Below are 20,898 nucleotides of genomic sequence, written 5' to 3'. Positions count from 1 at the left end.
TTATTTATTTTTTATTTATTCCCCTTTATATTTAAACATTCATTTCTTTATTTTTACCAGACTTATTTTTTATTTATTCTTTGATTTATTCCTATATATAATTACACATTTATTTCCTTATTTTTTAACAGATTTGTTTACTTATTTTATTCCTCTTTATATTTTCGCATTTATTTACTTATTTTTTAAACTGATTTATCTTTTATTATGGCACTCCTGTGATTCTATAGAGATTATCTATCAGCCCAAAACAAGCTTAATTAAGATTTTAAACACATATTTAAAGCTTTGTTGGTTCGTTTCTTAGGTCATATCTTTAACCAATATATTTGACTTCAATGAACAACCACAATGACTATTGCAGCTAAATGTTGACGTTCTGCAGGAATTACAAGAATTTTTATGGCTATACTCAAATTTCACTTTGACGTGTTTACTTATTTTACAGTAGGGGCAAGACCGATATGTGGCACTGGCAGCTAGCAGTGACACTTTTTGTGGCACCGCTGCCGTGCCACGGTTAATGCCACTGTTTGGGCGAGATGCCACTGCTGCAGCAGCATTTCCAGTGGCCTCTGGAGATGCCAGCAGAGGTGCCACGGTTAATGTCACTGTTTAGGGCAGGGGTCGGCAAGTAGATGTGGCTTCGGGACAAAATGTTTGTAAACAATCGAACAGCGATTAATGTCACTCTTTTGGGGAGATGCCACTAGTACTACTACTATCTGGATGGGGTTATCCGATTCTGCGGTTTGCCCGGTGACCGTATTAACCTGAACGAACTAGTGGTCGTTGCCCCTAGGGGCGCTAAAGACACTAGTTATTTGAGGGAAGAAACTGCTGCCAAATGCTGGCAGACTGGAGTAATGTGAAACAAATTCGTCTTCAGTCAGGGGTGAAAGTAGTTTTAAATTCTTGCCGGGACTATTAGTAATAGTTCCGGACCGTTCCGGCTTACTTTCACCCTATTCCATCGATGCTAACCATTGTAAATCCTGTTGAAAGTTTTTCAGCCAATCACAAGAACGTGTGGAATTTCACGTGTAATTTATTGCTCGTCCTAGTGCAATAAATCAAGCGCACCTATTTGCTATTGGCTGCTACTGGCCATAACAATGGTAGTGTCTACAGATACGACCCGTACCCGTAGCCTGTGGGCACTTTCCATTTGCCAGACAGATACGGACCGTACTCCACAGGCTACGGGTACGGGTCCGTACCTCTAGCAACAACCCATAACAATCGCTGTGTTACGGAAGTAGACACGCATGCGCACTCACGTACTGCTGAGTGAACTCCGGTCGATATCTATGGATAGCAGGCAGGCCGGGCGGCGTACCGGCGTACCCATAGATACCGGTAGAAGAGCGGCGTACCGCCAGCAGATCTTTTCCCGGAACTGCGTTCCGCCACCAGATCTTTTGCCGGTACGTAGTTCCGGACCATTCCGGCTTACTTTCACCCCTGGTGGCATCTCCCTCAGACAGCGGAATAAACCATGGCATCTCGCCCAAACAGCGGTAAAAGTACTGGCATTAACCATGGCATGTTCCTTAAACAGTTGCATTAACCGTGGCATCTCTGATGGCATCTCCAGAGGCCACTGGAAATGCCGCTGCGGCAGTGGCATTTCACCCAAACAGTGGCATTAACCGTGGCATTAACCGTGGCACCGCTGCGGTGTCACAAAAAGTGTCACTGCACAGTGGCATTAACCGTGGCACGGCAGCGGTGCCACAAAAAGTGTCACTGCTCAGTGGCATTAACCGTGGCACCGTGGTGGTGCCACAAAAAGTGTCACTGCTCGCTGCCAGTGCCACAAATCGGACCTGCTGTCTCTCTTATTTTATCTGAACTGTAATGAAAAGAAGAAATTAATTACAATTCCCAAGTCACTTAACATCTCTGGAACATTGCAGGTCATAATCCAGTTCATGGCAATCCTAAGAGCTTCAGTTAAATGCACCTAGACTTCTCTTTTTGGTTCTTAAAGATACTTCACTTCTCATCCAAGAGATTTTTTGTCTAATGACCTGAAGGTGACCGAAAACTCACGTTCCTCAAGGTGTAAATGACTGTTAAACTGTCAGGTCAGGATCAATGCAGGGTGGTCTGGCTAAGTGAGACTTGACGTTTATGGTAGTGAAACTCTCGAGGGAAATATTTCAAGACTGCATTCGAAGTACCTGGTAAGTGGTGTCAAAGACCCCCATCTCTGCTTCGAGATGGCTGTTCCAGTTGAACATAAACAGCCTCTTGTATTCCTGTCTCAAATAGTTTGTCTTCTCCGGTCAGAAGGTGGACTTTGCTGTACTCAAAGGAGCATTCCTTATCTTAGATGTAGGTGAGGAGCTGGCTGTTATGTGGATTAGTGGAGCAGTCGGTTAGTCTCCTATGTATAGGTCTTTGCCGTCTTCACTGCACTGGACTCAATATTCCTTGTAAGTGGAGACTGGTGCTTTATTTTGAAATTTCTTCCTCTTCTTTTTTGCCTCGTGTCAATCCTCTTACCAGTCTGAACACATCTTTAAATTTTAGACTGCTGTTATTCAGTTGTACCCATCGAAACTTCAAATTCTGTTTTCTTTTTAAAAACAGTTTAGCTTGTATGATTTCAAATAAACCCATGTTACTAGTGCAACTATTTAGAATGAACATACTCTAATTGATGAAAATAAGTGAACTTTTAGTGTGCAACTCTGCTAGTGTCACAAATTTGATTGCCATTAACGTCCTACACCGCACAGTAAAAAGTACAAACTCTTGCAAACAGTGCCAATACACATATCAAATATACAAAAATATAAAATAAAAACATGCAAAATTCTAGAAAAAAATTGTTATATAAAAGCCACTACACTATGATGAGTCGCATTCTTGTGCTTGATAGTATAATCTCTGATATTTCACTTCCAGATCTGTAAATCCATCACTGAAAACCAGCTATGCACATCTAGATGTCTGGCATCTGTTGCAGTGTGGGTAAAATCAACATCAATTCCAGACTAAATAAGCAAAACTTACTACAGTGATGGCTGATAGGCACACTGCCATGCTGCTATTTTTGCATCACATTCCTTTTCAGAGCATAACAATTCCACAAACTCTAGCAAGACACCATAAAATAAAATAAAACAGATGGAGGTTTTAAAGGTTTAAAATTAAAATTATATTTATTTTAAAGAAGATTCTGGAGAGAAACACAAGGTTAAGTTGTTATAAATCGGTTTCATCCCATCAGAATAAACAATCACCTCTTGGAGATCGACAAACCAGAACTTTAGACCAATAGTATTACTGTGTGTGGTAATAAATAACCATTGAATGTGAATTTTAACACCCAAAGTAATCACGGTCTCTCACATTGTGTAATCATTTTAGATTTTTTTTTTTAAAGGTGAAGACTACACATGCAGGTAACACCCACTTAAGATTAACTGATTGAAATTAGTGGAATCTATGGCTTCATTGAAAATAAGGACAAAATACTGAAGTGATAAAGTTCAATGAGGCCTGTCAGAGTTGTTTCAGGAGCCTAGAATTATCTATCAATAAAATAATTTATAGCAGGTGGCCTTCATTTGTACATTTTTAATTTTACCACATGGCCTCCAAAGCCTTTGTTCACAAAAGCACGCAAAGACTGATCACACCGTTCAGGGCTTATTCGTATTTAACCAACCTAACAAAAACTTAAGTTATTTATTAAGCAACACTTTCATTTATACAAAACAACAGAATATATAAAGAAAAGTCACTCTCATGCCTGGGAGTTCTACTATTGCTCAAAAATTGCATTAGCTGAGGAAATGGCATGTTTAGAATAATAAAAAAAAAAGCATACTCGAGTGTTTCACACAACCACACACTCCCTTTGTCCTGTTCTGGCTTCATATACTATGCTGGAAAATGAAATTAAAATACAGAAGTAGTAAAAGTGTTCTCCCCTATAACCTGGGCTAAAAGCTACAAACATAAATAACAAAAGCACATTTGTTTGGCTTTTACATTACACAGCTTCAAGAGTTCATCCAGTGTCCACTTTTTCCTTTATCTGATTCAGAAAGATGAGAATAAAAAAAAAAAAAAAAAACAACAACAATGACAACACCGATGACAGTAAATAGAAACAACAGCTTACTGTGGAGAAAGGAGTGAAAACAGAGGGGATGAAAACTCCTGTGTGTGTGTGTGTTTGGTTGTTTCTCCATCAGAGCTCATTGGAAGCTTGCTCGCCCCTTGTTGAAAAGCGTGTAACGTGTCTGTGTTAGATCACTCCCGCGGGGTGCTGTGTGCTGCTGGATGGGTGCGAGTACTGGCGGTCCGCTGCAGGCAGACAGAGGGGGGTCTTTAGTCTGTAAAAGTCTCTCTCCTCACTGCAGGAAGGAACAGCTGGGTTGGGAAAGCCAGGAAGTTCATGTTGGGCCACGGTCAGGTCACCACCGTGCGCCACAGACACAACACATTCTCTCTTTTGGTACACACACTCCTGACACCTCTGTGCTCACAAACATGCGCACAGTCAGCCAGACCCAGACACCCCTGCTGGTTTTTAGGTGGTTCGCTCCTCCCCGTCGGTCTCCTGCTTGGTCCTGCGCAGGTTGCTCTTCATCTTCACAAACTCGGGGGTGTTCTCCTGCTCCTCTTCAATTTTCTGCTGCTCCAATTCCAGCTGCAGGAATGAATACATTACAAAATTTACCTATAGCAAATATTAAACCACACGTGACGGTCTGCACAGTCCAAATAAAGTGATGAGTGATTCAGACACTGGAAAACATTTGCATCCATCTGTGTGGACATGCGTAAGCGTGGCAGTGACACCTCTATCAGTCATTTACCTGCTCTAGTTTCTGTTGCCTCTTCATGAGCTCTATCTCCAGGTCACTCCTCTTCTTGTGAGCCTCCTGCTCTTCCTTCTGAGCTTTGAGAACTTGCTCCCTCTTTCTCTTCTCCAGGACCTTCTGGAGTTCGGGTTTGTTCTGAGGAGCCAGACCCCTGTGTAGAGGCAATCAGTGACACAGCACGTTACTACAATCAGGCTTAATGAGTCACCTCAGATAACACGCTAATGACACCACAGAGCCCCATTTAAAGGAGATTGGCATCACATTTCATGCATAACAGATGATTATCGTGACCTCTTTGTAGTTTGACATGCAGTTCTATATTAGATGTTCAGGATTACTAATCGCACTTTGTTCCACATTTCTAGATCTGCATATATGACTGGTGCCAGAACTGGAACTGACTTTGGAAAAATGGGTTGTAACCGCTGGTCTTTTTTTTCTCCTTCTCTTCTTTTCTTTCTCGAAGTTTCAAAAACAATCCCAAAATATCAACCCATATCTTAAACACCCTGTAAACACATTCCTCACATGGCAGCGCTCTTAAGTCACTGGTTGCACAGCGAGATTGTTACACAACTACCTAGCTTTGGGTCACAAAATTCAAAAAGAGGCTAGAGAATGTCTTAGCAAAGTGTGAGACTGTCTTGCAAAGGGAAGCAAAAATAGAAAATGTTATGTAATACTCCAAACCCTTCCAAATTACGAGAGAAAAGGGCGGGGGCTGAGGATGAGACGGGGGTATAGGAGTACTTAAGACACAGGGGAACAGAGATGGGGTTGGAGTCTGTTATAAAAGGCAAAAACCAATAAATGGCAAAGCCCACAAAGGATTAAGGGCACAATAAAGTGCAACAGATGAAGAAAAAAAAATATGTCAAGGCAAGTAAACCAATATAATCTGTGCTTGGTCAAAAATCCAATGTCTGTGACCTTCATTACTTCAATTATAAAATCCTACGATCCAGATCGCTTAACTCTCCCTGAGGTTACTGATTTTTTTTTTTTCCTCTCACCATGACAGCCTGCACAGAAAACACAGTGTGCCCACCTGACTACAATTCAACCACAACAACGCCTTAATTAAATACATTATTAAATCCTGGAGATTACATAACCAGGCTCGCGATGTTCCAACAAGCAGTGGGAGTTAATGTGTAACAAGACAGTACTTTATCTTGAGACACTACTGCAGTTAAACACTGTGCTTTCATGTCGGCGAGGGTCTTCTGAAAGCACTTAGAGAGCGAGAGGCTGGGTGAAGATGTGACTGGGTCGGTCTGTTTCTGCCACGACGAAAGGAAGGGAGGAGGTCAAGGTCACTGAAGGCAATAAGACAGGCTGTAAAGATGCTTACTCCAGCCTTCGCTCGCAGTGGGCAGCGTTTACATAATCACTGACCCCCTACTCCCCCCTGTACAAATGCACTCTCTCTGGCAGACGGGGAGGAATGTATGCTCAAAATTCTACACATCCGTATCTCCGTCTAATAAAATGCTCCACCAGTCTTGTCGATTGAAAAATTCCTCTGAATGTGTGCGTATGTATATGCGTGTCTCTCTCTCTGCGTGTGTGTGTGTGTGTGTGTGTGTGTGTGTAGGAGGGTCACCACAGCTAAGGTAGCAAAGGCAGAGAAAAGGCCCTCAGCCAGAGACTGTTTTGTAATCTTGATTACATAACATGTTTTTTTTCACTTCATACAGTCATCCATCCATCCATGCATCCATCCATCCATCCATCCATCCATCCATCCACCCACCTACCCCACCCCTCCCCACTATCATCACTGTGACTAATCCACTAGGCAGGCCAGTCTTTCTATACTTCAGCACATAATAGAGAAGTCCAATCAAAACATTTCTTTTACCCCCCAAAAGCCTGCTAGGTTTGTATTACAGACTAATACTTCAGTCCATCCTCTGTCTAGACGACTAGAAACAATATTCCGCAGCAATTTGGAAACAGAAGAATTCTATTTTTTTCCCCAATTTCTGCCGTTATTACATTTCTTCCTGGCCTGTTTTCCATCATTCGTTTATGCTCTGTTTTCATCATTACAAAAGTGCCGCACTCTTCGCCCTGCAACAGAGCATCGCCGCTGTGATGTAACAGCTGTCAACAGCATGTGTGTTTACATGGCTATTTATAGGTCAGGCACAAAGCTTCCCGCACTGTACAGTGAGAGCAAATACAAACATTTAGTGTCAAAAAGGTGGACGCGGGTCCCAGTATGCATGTGCATTAACATACGCTGATGGATTTTCACACACACACAGACGCAAGGCTGCATGAAATCCTCTGTGGCAGGATCCCGTGTTAATATCAGCACCCAGGCCAGGTTCATCCTTTGCTCTATATGCGTGTGTGACCTTTACATAACCGATTTTTGACAAACTGATGCACTCAAGGTTTTATATAATAGCTCCTATTAAAGATTTATATCCAGAGCTTTTCATAATACTGCTGCTGGAGGTTAGTGGGACCAGTGAAGTGACACACCCCAGGACCATCAGTACAGTCTGCATGGATACAAGAGCAGTCAGTAGAAAGTGGCACAGTTACTACATCCTCTATTAGTAGAGATGAAACTAAATTAGTCAGGATCTGGATACTGCCAGCACTGTTTTCCTCCCTCTAAAGTGTTTAGATAAGGGGGAATTTGTTGTTATTGCTGTAAACAAACAAATGATGATGTTGATCCAGGAAGAGTTGGAACAGCTCAATAAAAAGCCAAACCTTTATCATTCCAGTCCCGTGCTGCACGTGAGGAAATGTTTTATTGTCATCCCAAGACCGAGAACACATCTCTGTTTAACACAGACCTGGTTTGTTTATGTATCATAAAACGTGATTAGATATTGGGTGGGTCATAATCTCAGAAACCTGTGCACTTATCAGGAAACAGATAAGAGGAGCACAAAGGACAATTTTCAAGGGGAACTGAAAGTGTTGTTTTCTTCTCCTCACCTCTTCTGGTTCATAAGCAGCTCTCGGTGCAGGTCCTGGTGGTTGCGGGAGTTCTTGACTGGGTTGATCAGCTTCTTGGGTTTGATGAGCTCATCGCAGTCTCCCTCCAGATAGTCTGGTTCCGCCATGACACTCCTCCCTGGTGACAGTGACAGACCAGGATCACAGCGATCTGAAGGGACAGAGAAATAAGGAGGAACACGTTCACTTAAACTCTATTGGGACATGGGTTTGGATGCAGAAAACGAAGACATGTATTTGTCCCTGGGGTGACAGGGATCTCATTGTGGGGGGTAAATGTTTTATTTCTCTGAAAATGCAATCCTCTCAAACCCTGACATGAGCATCTGCCTGATCCTCTGGCGTCAGCACAGAGTTTTTGGAATGTTCTCTCTAGTGATGAAGAGACTCAGCAATGAAATTACATAATTGTTCCACAGTGAGTGAAGGGGAGCATTTCATCCTTCGGTCAGATGATGTAAAAATTCATGAAAAAAATGAAGAAGAGATGAACCAGGACAGCACAGAGACGTACTTTAACACACTCCAGCCACATAGGTAGATATTCAAGAAGCTACTAATACACAGTTAGCCCAGAGGTTTATCCCACTGTTGTCCGTGACTTCAAAATCACAGCTATTCCAAGTCACGATCGCCAGATGTGGGCACATAACCTCTGGCTATTAAACACAGTTGGTAACCCCTTGAGTTTTCTGCATTTAACATGTATAAATTAGAAATGCCTACATTACAACAGTTGTAAATACAGGATTTTACCCATCTACATACATATAATTAATGTGTGGAAAACCCTCATCTTTTCACCTGCTGTAACGAGTATGATAAAACTGAGAAACGGTTAATCAATACTCTTTGTTATTTGCACAGTGCATGTCAACACCACAGTTAATCACTTTTATGGCAGCTGCTGCTAACCAGTCTGCTTTTCTCTGTAAAAATAATCCATATGAATTTATGGCTGACATGCACTTTATTCCAAGCAGGAAGTTTTTAATGATGAGCAGATAAAACAGCACAATTAACCACATGAGAAATATAACAATAACTGCCTGCAACGATACATATTTCCTTTAAAACACGCGTTGTAAGCTGCCAAACAGTTCAGCACTTGACTTTTTTCTAGTGTTAAAAACTAGATTAACTCACCCTGCAGATGAGGAAAGACGGGGTATCTGAACATTGTCGCCATCTCTGCTATTTTGGTTCGGATTCTTTTTACCCTGGAAAAGCTATTAAAGCACGCTGTCCTGTTTATCAGTGTGCTGCAGATCCGAGCGTAGGAGAGCTGCTTTGTCCTACACAGCTGTTTGGTACTGAGCTGGTTGGAGTTCAAAGTCTGTTTTATAGCCACGCTCACAAACACTCCCCCTCTCTATCTCTCTCTGCTCCCTCCCTCACCTGCTCTGTCCCACTCACTGTCAGTGAGCACATCTTGTACTTTACGAGCATTTCTCTCTGAATATAGAAACCAGTGCAATCACACAGTTATTACTTTATTGAACGCTGTGGAATATCTATCTTATATGCACAGTAATATCAACTTTATGGCACAACGGTAGCTTTAAAATAACAGTGGAGCGGTTTAACAATCTATCCTTAAATGAACTGGATCTGTTTGCTTCAACATTAGCTAACAAGTTCATGCACCCACAGCCTGAGTCAGATTCATCATCAGTCGTGCCTGTGATTTTGAGGTGTTGCTTGGTTACGGGGCTCTCCTGCCTGTGACTGATAAGGACACACTGATGAGGACTGAAAACGAAGCGTGATGTTTTGGATCTTGAGCGAGCCAATCACCATCAGCTGCACCAAAGATGCATTTCACCGCACGTGCTGGAACACAAGAGCGAAGAGGAGGGGGGAGCGTGTCCTCAGAATCAAAACATGCACCCAAAAAATTGGTGGTGTAATGACTTACAGACACCACTAGAGGTCGATATTTTTGCATCCCTGAAACCAAATCATGTCAGTTACATAACAAAGAAGCCAAAGATAAACATGGTGTTTTGCTACATGGGGTGCAGAACAAAAAGAGAGAAATGTCACATAATAAACAACCCTGATGAATATAATAGAATGTGTTGACACAAGGAAAGTACTGCATTCCCTGCTAATCTCAGATTAGTGACCTTTTACGACATTTCGTTGCCAAAATAACACTGCTGTGTTTTTTGTGCAATGACAATAAAGAAAGTCTAAGTCTTTTAGAATATTTGCTTTTGAATTCATGTCACAAATCTGTGCTTACAATAAACTCAAAAAATCATCATGTTAAAGGTTTAGAGTCGAGTTTGGAGAATCTGTCCCTAAAAGCAGGACATTTAACTAGTTTAGTTTACATGGCAGCAGTGTTTATAAATGTGAGATGGCATAGATGGGCAGAGCAGCTTGGGGCTGTAATCAGTAGCTGCGTGTGAGCCCACACGTGCTGTGCACATCAAAGGTGGTTTCTGTTAATGCAGACTAGCAGGGGCAGAGGAACCTACAGACTGGCAGTGTTGTCAAAGTGTCCGTTAGGTTAACACATCCGCTCCCACTTCCTATATGGCCCCGGGGGAGAGGGGAAGTAACGTAGGGAGTTCAAAAGGGACCTGAAAGCCTCAAATTGGAGCGCCGCTTCAAGCCAGCCTTATCACTGGTAGTTTTACATGCTTTATTTTATGGTCCGTCTAGCCTTGCTTAAAAGCTACATTGGAGTATCAGTTCAAGTCCAACACCTTGGGAGTAACATAGATAGCCAAGCTAACATAATCCAGCATTGTGCAGATAAGGGCCTGCACTTTGTGTTTCAAGGACTACTGCAGAAGTCCTGCTATTTGGAGGTTCAGGACTCTAAAAATGTATAAAAGCCACTTCAATACATACAATAGATTCCACGCATTAGTACCTGCATATCAATTACATCTCTTATTGAACATGTGGGATGTTTGTATTTCTCTAAGCATGTAGGTCCACAGTTTTTTTTGGCAACGCTTCCTGCTCTTCAAGGAATCCAATTAAAACAGTTTGCTTATTGTGTCTTGGAGGCACACCCTCGCTGCAGAGACACACACAGATATAATGAGCCTACAAAAGACCACTTTCCAGCATGTCCAAGTGAAAGGCTACAGCATTTAGACAATTCAAGCGCTCAAGGATAAAATACTAAGAAAGTTAGTGAAAACAAAACAGAAGGGAAGGGGGAAAACTGGGTCAGAAGGCAGACTAAGAAAGGGTAAAAGGAAGTTAACCAATCACAGCTTCTGTTCACTCTCTCCTTGTCGTCCTCATGACCTGCATTGGACTGTCATCTACTCACTGGAATATTTTTCAAACAACAGGAAATATCCAATCAACCACTCCTTTTTATCTGTAAACAAATAAAAAGGAGTGCAGGAATCCATTTAGAAACCCTACACATATAGTTTTAATAACACGGCCCTGATATCACACTCACCATTCTTTTTTATTGCATTAAAGTGAAATGAAAACATGCATGGTGTTTTTCTGAGTTCTAAAGGAGGAGGTAATTTGTTTAATGTGTTTGCACTAGTGTGTGAAAGTGCACCCCAGGGTGGCAGCTTGCATTAGAGCTGATAGAATGACTGATTTTAGAAGGGTAGAGTGGATGCACTGTGCCAAGTGATTGCGTCTTTGTGGCCAGCTCGCAAACTTGCATTTATAATACGGATTTCTCAATTTCCTCTGAGTCTCCATGGAGATCTGCCATCACCCACAGTTTATTCGGTGACACAGCACTAAAAAACAGGAAATAAATGATACCAAGTTGACGCCTCAAGTGTCCCAATTAACTTACAACAACCAAAAAACTGCCCTCAAAAACAACATTAATGTGGCTATAATTAATATTGTTATAGCATAAATGGATCGAATAGCTCCGTAGCGTGTGAGAGGTGCAGGAGAAGTTCTTTAACTGACTGCGTTTGTTTTCCAGCCTGCATCTTCCCTCTCCATGCGTATACAAATGTATATGTTCATTTATATTCTTTAAAAAATATGCCTGAAAAGCGCTCATTCTGGTCTAACCCAAACAACAAGAGCATCCATGGAATAGTGATGAGGGATGAAGAGGAGAACATAAATTGACCAGACAAACAACAGTGGATACTCCAGGAGAGACTAACAATTACAAAATTGTTTCTGACATGAACAAGAAGAAAGAGGAAAATAATAGGCAGATATATCTCCGTTGGGATCAGTGCCAAGGTGGACAGACTGGGTAAAAAAGAAAAGAAAACATGGAAAGACATGGAGAATGAAGTAATGACATGATATAGCCTTTCAGGAGTGGCCCTCTTGCTGCTCTAGCCTTGGAGAAAGAGAAAATGAAGGCAAGGAGAGCAGCTGGTGGTCTGCTCCACCATCTGACCCCACAGTTCTCCTCTCCACACCCACTCCATCATCTGCAAGCCAGGATTTGTTTTTCACAGTATCCAGCACAAAGGTACACAGGGGTCAGGTTTACAAAAAGGGGATTGATCTAAATTATAGCTGATAATGGACACATTTAGTATAAAGAAAGGATGCTGAATTGTGAAGGGAGAGAGTCCAAGTGTAGTCTTGGTTATACTTCCTGGTGGTTGTTATTGAAAAAAAAATTATATTTTTAATGTGTAACAAGAGAAAACAACTTCATTTTATCTCTCATTTTTCAAGGCATTTTCTCAGTTGCCATTTTAGGGAAAAAAGAACATTGATAAAAAAAATAAATAAACCGCAACTTTTACTTTATATACATGAAGACAAAAAGAAATAAACCAGATCAGCTGGCGCTGAATCAGAGAGATAACACAAATTCACTGCCAGAGAAAAACAACTCCTGAAACTTAATTTAATCTCTGCGCTTATATCCTCTTCCGTGTCCCATATAGTCCTTCTCATTCCCTTGTTTTTGGCCAGATCCTGTCTATTCCACTCACAGATGGGAGGTCCACCCCTCAGGGGAAATTGCGTCATCAATACCCCTTAAGCAACCCCCACACCCCATTCTTTCTCTCTCTCTCACACACATATGTACGCACTTTCCTCCCTCTTTGCTATGCGTTACAAGCTGGACAGATCCGGGTGTGCATCTCAGAGCCTTTCCCCTTAATGAAGCGGCCATTCAGCCATAAACAGGGGAGGCCCTAATTAAAACGCAGAGATAGATGGGCTTTTAACTGATGGTGGAGGGGGAGGGGATGGGGGAGAGCAGAGTGGGTGTGTGTGCGAGGGGGAGACTGACAGAAAAAAGTAAAGGGGAATAAGAGAGTTTGAGGATCCAGCAGTGACAATGAGATCATTTCCCTGCAGAAGGACCCATGTGCGTACATGCTCATTTACAAGCCTAGCCCATGGCAACACATAAATCATGATGGGAAGCACATTCACTCACTTGCACAGACTGGCGCATTCAGGTCAAACAGCCCGCATACCTACTGTGTTTGTTTTCAGTCTTGTACTCTACGTGCATCTGTAGGCAAAATAGTGCGAGTACAAATGACACTCAAATCCTCTTGACTAAGGCAAAAATGTATTCATCTGTACACGATCCAAACACACAATTCCACACTCACCAATGCTCTCAATATTTTCACTTTAGATGCCAAGTATCTCAAATTTATAGTTAATAAATAAAGAAGTGGCTGGAAAATGAAGATGTGATGTCATCATTATTCAAGTACTTTTGACCACACACACATCAAATATTCATAGCATCTGGACAAAGACGACTAAATATTGAGATAATCTAAAGGGGCAAACAAAGAATGAGAGAGTGAGAAGAAAGCTGTTCCTCAAAAGTATGCTGGGGAGTTTGGGGGTTGAGATCTGTTTTGTATTTCCTGCCTTGGGGTGGGGGTTTGGAGCGACGGGGAAGAGGAGCTGGGGAATTCTGGCGGCCTCATCATGTACTGACCTTCGAGGAGCACCCGCCCTGCTTCCACAGTATACGACACAATGATGTCACCAGGGAGATTCAGATGTATGGGAATTTACAATCGGGGTTTTTAGGGTTCATAAAGCGCAGATGCACAAACACGCAGGAAACACCCACAGAAGGAAAGCACGATATGAATCATGTGACAGAGGAATGAGCTGTGAGGCTCTCATATATTCAGCTATGCAGTATGTCTCTATATCAAACACTGAAGTCATTAAGAGAAGACTAGGAGGCTCTATAGACTGTTAAAATGACACTCAAAGTCACTGCTGGTTAGAGTTTGATCAAGGCATCTGAGTTACTCTGGCAACCCACTGCTTACAAGAAAAACATTGGTTGTCTTTGATATATAGACAGATAAACTTGCCCCAAAAAATGGCTAGAATGGCTAGAACTAGAAAGAAATTTGTTAAAAATCATGAAATACTGTTAAGAAACTGTGAAAAATAATGGCAAATTTCTGTATAATAATAATATTTTTAGTGGAATTTTAGGACATGTCCATTCATAATTTCCTGTAATTTTACTGGATATTATCTGTAATTTAACATTAAAGGAAAAGTCTGTCATTTGATAGTAAATTGCTAAAAAATGTAAGTTAAAAACGGCTAGAAAACACTTTTTTCTTTTACAGCGTACTGTGTCTGGACTCGTAAATCTTCCAGTTAGTATATCAGCTGATATTAGTTTGCTGCAGATAAACTTGTGTTGGTGTATATAGGCCAAGAGCGTAAATGTTCTTATTATGTTTTAATCATTTTGAAACGGTGTCACTCTTTCAGTTTGTCAACCAGAAAGCCACTTTTTTCCCCCCTCAGACCATAAGGTAAACCTCCAGTTCTTCAAAAACAAATGTAAATCATTTTGTACTCCGTCTACATTACTTCAATGCTGTGTGTTTAAGAAAGCGCAACAGTGCTAGTCAATATATCACAAACAGGAATGAAAGAAGTGGGATATATATATATATATATATATATATATTCATTGTAATCAACTAGGGATTGTCTGCATTTCAGGGAATTAAGCTCTTCAGAAATCAGGACACTGAATACCAGCTGAAGGCGACAAAGTGGCAAATGGAAGTTTAAACTCTGTCCCCCTCACGTCAAGGCCTTTGCTGTTCCTCAGACACTATAATTTCAGATAACAAGCCAAAACAGAGGAACCTTTACAACTCCACCCCTTATGTCTATGTTCTGCACAACTAACTTATTTTTTTTCCATTATGAAGTGGAATTCACAACACATTCATCACTTTGGCAATGACTACATGCACACAGTTAATTTAATTTTAGGCCTTCATTCAGCCCTGAGATAACCACAGTACTTGCTTCTGGTCAATGACTGATTACAATGGCAGCTTCACTGTTTCCATATCTACCTTTTAAGAGTTGATTGCAGTATGAGCAAGCAGCAATTGTTGTATCCTGATGTGATCAGATAAAGCAGCTGTTTAAATGACTGGAGCAACTGACGCCTTCTATGAAGACGATATTACTCAGAGAGGTACAATTTAATCAGGTCTAGCTGCGATCTCTCTCTTAGAACTGAAACATGTTTAGTTTGACGATTTGTGTCCAGCACTGACTGGATTCATTCATGCTCATGCACTGTCCTGCTACCACACGGTATGAGCCCTGGGGTAAGGCAGATTACAGGAAGAATGGAATGGATTGAAAAGGCACAGACGCCACTTTGAGTCACGCTGGGGGAATGTGATGAAACTGCACTGTGATTATTGCTTTGGGCACACAACAGCATGCATACACGGACACACACTCACAGACCTCGATGTATATTCAAACACTGACATCTTTGAGTGAGATACATATGCTTGCATTCTCTGTGCATTTTTCTTTCGGAGGTTCAAATCAAAGTGCTGACTCAATTCAGAACACATGTCCTGAATAATTGCTGTGGGGGTACAGTTTGGGGTCACACCTGCCAGTCAAATACAAAAGGCTGGTCTATACTCTTCCACAGCTGGCCTCTGACACATGGTCCTGTATGTATATGTATAGACCTGATGGAACAGGTGGACTGAGACAGATAAGGAGAACACCACATGCTCTGGTTGCAGACATATATGCGACACACACACCCACAAAAGACTTTAAATTCACAGGACACATGCACATTTCATGTAAACCGAGATGTAAACATGCTCCCATATACTGCACATTTCTCACACACATCAGTTAAATGCAGTCCAAATATCTCTTTTTAGTGGTGTTAAAGCCATATAGTAAAAATGCCAAGGCTGTTTTGTCTGGCTAAGCTGAGCGAAGTGCCATTTAGCCATAAAGGAAGAGTCTTTGTTATGGCTCTGCTGTCTGTTCCAGTTCCAGATTCAAAGCTTTGTGCTTTACTGCTGTTTTTCTCCTCATGGAGCAGAGTCCCACCCCTCCTTGCCGTCTACTGGCTGAGCCCGGCTGGGATCTCATATCTCATTGGCTGAAGGGCACACCAGGGAGCATTTGGGAGGTTCTCCTTTGTTTACATGCCAGTAGAGAAAACCCCAATAACAAGTGTTACCTTGAGCAACCAGACAATCTTCAGTTATCCAGACAGACACACAGGGGTGCACGCTGACTGTGCACACACACACATACACACACTCAGATAGTGAGGTAAGCAGGTGTCCAGAAACAGGCCAAATGAAAAGGCTTTGTTCTCTCGGATTCTATGCGTTATGCTCGACATGACACAAAATACATATGTGCATACTTTTAGTTGGGGCAGAATGCAATCATGTGGTTTCATTGTCTGATGAAAGTTTCCAAAGTGAGCATACATTCTGAAAGTCCAGTTGGCTTCAGGCTGTAATAGAAAGCAGTGGGTCTGTTCTTCTGTGTGTGTCCACGTTTGTGTTGGTAATAAGACAGGATCATATATCTTGATACTGGCTTACAAAGAACTTAATCCAATACAAGCTGCTCAGACTCCCAATTTCTCCAGACTTCGGCCTAACAAGCCGCAAGGAGGAAAAGCATTTAGACTCTGTGTATGTGCACGTGTGCCATCCGTCCTCCAAGACTATGTAAAGTGGTCGGCACAGTAATGGTGTTTTATTGAGATTGAAGCTCTGGCTTAACAGCAGGAAAATCAATGGGATTCTCTGAGAAGCTGAGTCTCAGAAGGTGTGTGTGTGTGTGTGCACATGTCTCTTCTTTAGTCTTTGCTGTGCATACCTTATCTTTTATGAGTAAATCTACTTCAGGCCTTGGGATTGCTAAAACAAGCCTCTGCATGTCTCACTTTGGCATGAATTGATCCCCTCCTCCCCTACATAAGCGCATGCAGGCACACACTCTCTCCCCTACCATGTATCCCATGCTAGCTCTATATCAGTATACTTCTCAATCACAACACCATGGCAACAAAACCATCACACAGTGTAAACAGATCCCTTGTCCTGTTATAGCATTCAGTGATTGCATCACTCGTGTTCATATTGCATCATAATATTTCATTCAGCCCGCGTGGAGGGGGGGCAGTAAGACGCCAAGAGTCTGAGCAACTGCCAAAACAGATCAAAATGCCAAGCAGCTGTCGAATACATTTTATAGAAAACACACGTGTTTCATCAAAGTGTGCTCACATCCTATGATGTTAGCGGATGTACAGCTAAAAGTTGTGATATTTTAGAAAACACCAGGGAGGGATGGATATTATTCAGTTGAACTAAATTAACTTATGAAGTTTGAGTGAAAAGCAACTAAAACGAATAAAGTTATAATGGCTTTATGGGGTTTTACCAGTGGAAACCGCTGAGAAGTTGAATTCAATTTAGTGAGCAGATGATGGCCTAAAAAAACCCCACAAAATGCATCACAACTGCTGTGTAAATTCCTGATTAGATAATTAGATATCTCCTGATTTAGGTCATAACTTTGCCAATTTTCCAGCCAGATGTTTGTGCGGAGACAACGCTGAAGTGTTCAGAAGAAAACATTCTGTTCCCCATTGAGGGAAGGAGTGCTATCCTGACATCAAAAACACAAATATCATGCCGAAACACTGGTAAAATTGAAAACAATACCCAGTCCTAAGGTCACAGCTTCTAGCAGTGGAAAAAGGAAAAAACACATAAAATTCTCCCAGCAGGCTGGAACTGGACTGAGCGGAGATGTGTTTGGTAAAACCATGAGGACTCCACTCTGAGCGCAGAGACCCTCTGAAACGTCTCTTTGTTTACATGGCTCATTACCACGGAAAAGACTTTAAAACACTTCACAAGGTAGTCTTTCACCACCAGCATGAAGAGCTGGCAGTAGAGCCTGATAGTGAAACACACAGTTACAGCGTCTCTCGTGCGATGTGGGTCTTGAGGATCAGTGCACTCTGCTGAGTAATGAAGATTTTGTGCCCACATACAGACCAGCAGGGCTTGTGGGAGACAACAATGTCAACACACAGGCGGCTGCCAGTTATACCCCTCATGGACACACACACAGCTATTCTGACCCAAATACCTTGATTTTCTTGAGGATTCTATAATCATACATGTGAGAAACGCAGCAGAACCACTAATGGACGCTTACCATTATAGGATGGAAACTCAGGCATTTCATTCACATATTTAAATTCCTTCGAGTGCAGTAACAATGGAGCAGACAGCACTTTCAGTCCGTACACCCACCACACACACACATTCATATATGCACTCTGACACACAGTGACAGCATCAGCTCTTACGGGAAACAGAAGACAGTGAGAGACCCAGTAAGAGAGAGAGGGAAGGAGGGGGTTCAAAGATCAGAAAACAGATGTAAATCGTTTAGCTGACTCCCCTCCAAATGACTAACACATGTGCGAGAACTTTCCCCTCCCAACACACACCCACACTCTTGAAAATCATGCACCTAGATGGCAAAATACACTCATTTAAACCACCTGCTTTTGCCGCTTATATTCTACCTTCAAACACATCAGATAACCTAGACTTCAGCTACTTCACCTTAAGGCTGCTCTGCTTGCATTTGCCAGGTTTCTATTGCTGCCTCCACCCAGCAAACACACACACAGACACACACTCAACCCTGCTGGCTTCAGATTGGGCTTTGCCCAGTTTGTTTAACATCTTGTTAAAGTTTGACAGAAAGCAAAAAGCCACTATGAAAAAGAAAGTAATCTGTACACTTACAGACCTGTTGCCGACTTTAAAAAGACAGAAACACGCACTGCTTCACATGACAGTGTGTCCGATGACAGCAGCAGGCCAGTTTGTCAGCTCTGACTAAAACCATGTGCTTTGACACAGGATGCAGTTGGTCACACACAGAATCTGACTCATTCAGATACAGATCATCCACAAAATAAGGTATCTTTATGGGGTGTTGGTCACACAAATAGGTCACATTTATTACTTCTAGCTTCTGGTACCAGCTAAGAAAAACAGAATCTTGTGTTAAGGATTATAAACACAAATATACGATCTTAGCATGAACTAATATTGCTCAAAAACAACATTGTGTCCAGATGTTGGCAGATCTGATGACAGATGTTGCCAAATTTAACATCATCCTCAAGCATCACATCTTCTTTAAACGCCACAGACGCACAAAATGAAATAAACATTTTCCTCCACTGTTTATTTTCCAAAGTGTAAACTGCCACAAATAGCCTCAGTGAGCTGTGAAGAACACCAAAGTGTTGTCTGTACATGCTGAACCTCAGCGTGTTTGTTCTCCACTGTCCCGTCGCTTACAGTCATGCGCTGCAACAAAAGGAGACAATGAACCAAGAGTTTGTATTTTGCAATCTCATTCTCTCTCTCCTCGCTACACGATCTTTCACTTTTTTTTTCTTACAAAAACATCCCCAGAAAACCTGCTGCTTCTGCGGCTCAGATCTCACGGACAATTAAAAACGTGCTGCTTTTGTTAGTGGAAACAACCCCACGAGAAACACACACACACACACACACACACACACACGAGCTCCAGAGGCACATAAACACACACTCACCGCAGACACCTACCTCAAAAAGTCGAACCCGAGCCGACTTCTCCAACTCAACTTGTTTAATATTTAATAATGACAAAGTGGTTCGGGCCACATCGGTGCGTCTCCGGATCACTTCTTCTGGAAGCTTGAGGTGTGTCTCCGTGTGGAAACTGTTCAATGGCTGTAGCGCGCACACTCACTCACACACTTGGACTCACACACACACGTACGCTCAGTCAAGACCCATAGAAAATGTAAATTTGAACTGGGTGGGAGGGGTTCCGTGACGTCACGACGTGGCTCCTCCCCCTCCTCCTCCTTCTGTCTTCACGCTGCAGGAGACCAGAGGGGGACTCCTCGCGCTCAGGGCGGAGCTTCCGGATGGAGCGCGCGCGCACACACACCCTCACGCACGCGCACGAACAGTGCATCTCCAGAATCAGAAATACTGAAATTGCTTTCGGTTGCTCCCATTGAAAGTCTTGGAAGTTTAAGCAGCATACAAAATAAAAAACTGAAAAAAATGGAGGGGTGGTAGTAATATATCAAGAGTCTGAGCAATTGGCCAAGCAGCTGAATAATACATTTAACAGAAAACACACTGAAACACATGTCATATCTTACATCAGTGGAAAAATGTGATATTTTACATAACACCGAAGAGCGATAGGAATATTCAACCAAGTAAGTTTGTATGTAAAAAATTACTTTGCAATAAAATCTTTTATGATTCTAATTTGATTCTGAATAGAATGGAAATACTTTACTGATCGCCAAGGGGAAATTCTGCTGTTCTAAGATACAAATGTACAATAAAGTGTAAAATATACTATGAATTAAAATGCACTAAATTGAAAAACGTACCACAAAGTGTCATATGCTAACAATTAACACATACAGTGAATGAGTCCTGTAAACAGCAGTGCAACATGTTCAAGCAATGCAATAAAAAACAGATAATTGCAAAAACATGATGTACTCACTGAGCTCGCTGCACATATGTCACAAAATATAAGCATTTACAAGACAGATAAAAACACAGTTATGTTTATAAAAACCGATACAGTGTTGAAAAATGTAAAAGATTACTGAAAGTAATAAAACATGAGTAAAATCAGGAAAGGCTCTCAGATAAAAGTATGTTCTAAGAAGGCCTGACTCCTGGAACAAAGCAAAAGACCTCTGACTGAG

The 20,898-nt window shown here is 41.8% G+C and overlaps 1 protein-coding gene across 2 annotated transcripts; it reads right to left on the bottom strand.

Moving 5' to 3' along the window:
* Nucleotides 1-3,154: 3,154 nt before the first annotated feature.
* On the bottom strand, nucleotides 3,155-19,901 carry fam107b (family with sequence similarity 107 member B). 2 transcript variants are annotated; one of them, XM_022191958.2, is made up of 4 exons: nucleotides 19,742-19,901; nucleotides 7,815-7,986; nucleotides 4,842-4,998; nucleotides 3,155-4,672 (listed from the first exon to the last, which is right to left on the bottom strand). In XM_022191958.2, the coding sequence occupies exons 2-4, from the start codon at nucleotides 7,940-7,942 to the stop codon at nucleotides 4,553-4,555; spliced, it is 405 nt and encodes a 134-aa protein (XP_022047650.1). In that variant the 5' UTR covers nucleotides 7,943-7,986; nucleotides 19,742-19,901; the 3' UTR covers nucleotides 3,155-4,552. The 2 variants fall into 2 exon arrangements, with proteins under 2 accessions (XP_022047650.1, XP_022047649.1); XM_022191957.2 differs by lacking the exon at nucleotides 19,742-19,901 and adding an exon at nucleotides 8,982-9,161.
* Nucleotides 19,902-20,898: the final 997 nt, after the last annotated feature.

Source organism: Acanthochromis polyacanthus, chromosome 8, assembly GCF_021347895.1.
Source record: "Acanthochromis polyacanthus isolate Apoly-LR-REF ecotype Palm Island chromosome 8, KAUST_Apoly_ChrSc, whole genome shotgun sequence".
NCBI classification, from domain to species: Eukaryota; Metazoa; Chordata; class Actinopteri; family Pomacentridae; genus Acanthochromis; species Acanthochromis polyacanthus.
This window is presented reverse-complemented; position numbering and strand designations above follow the sequence as displayed.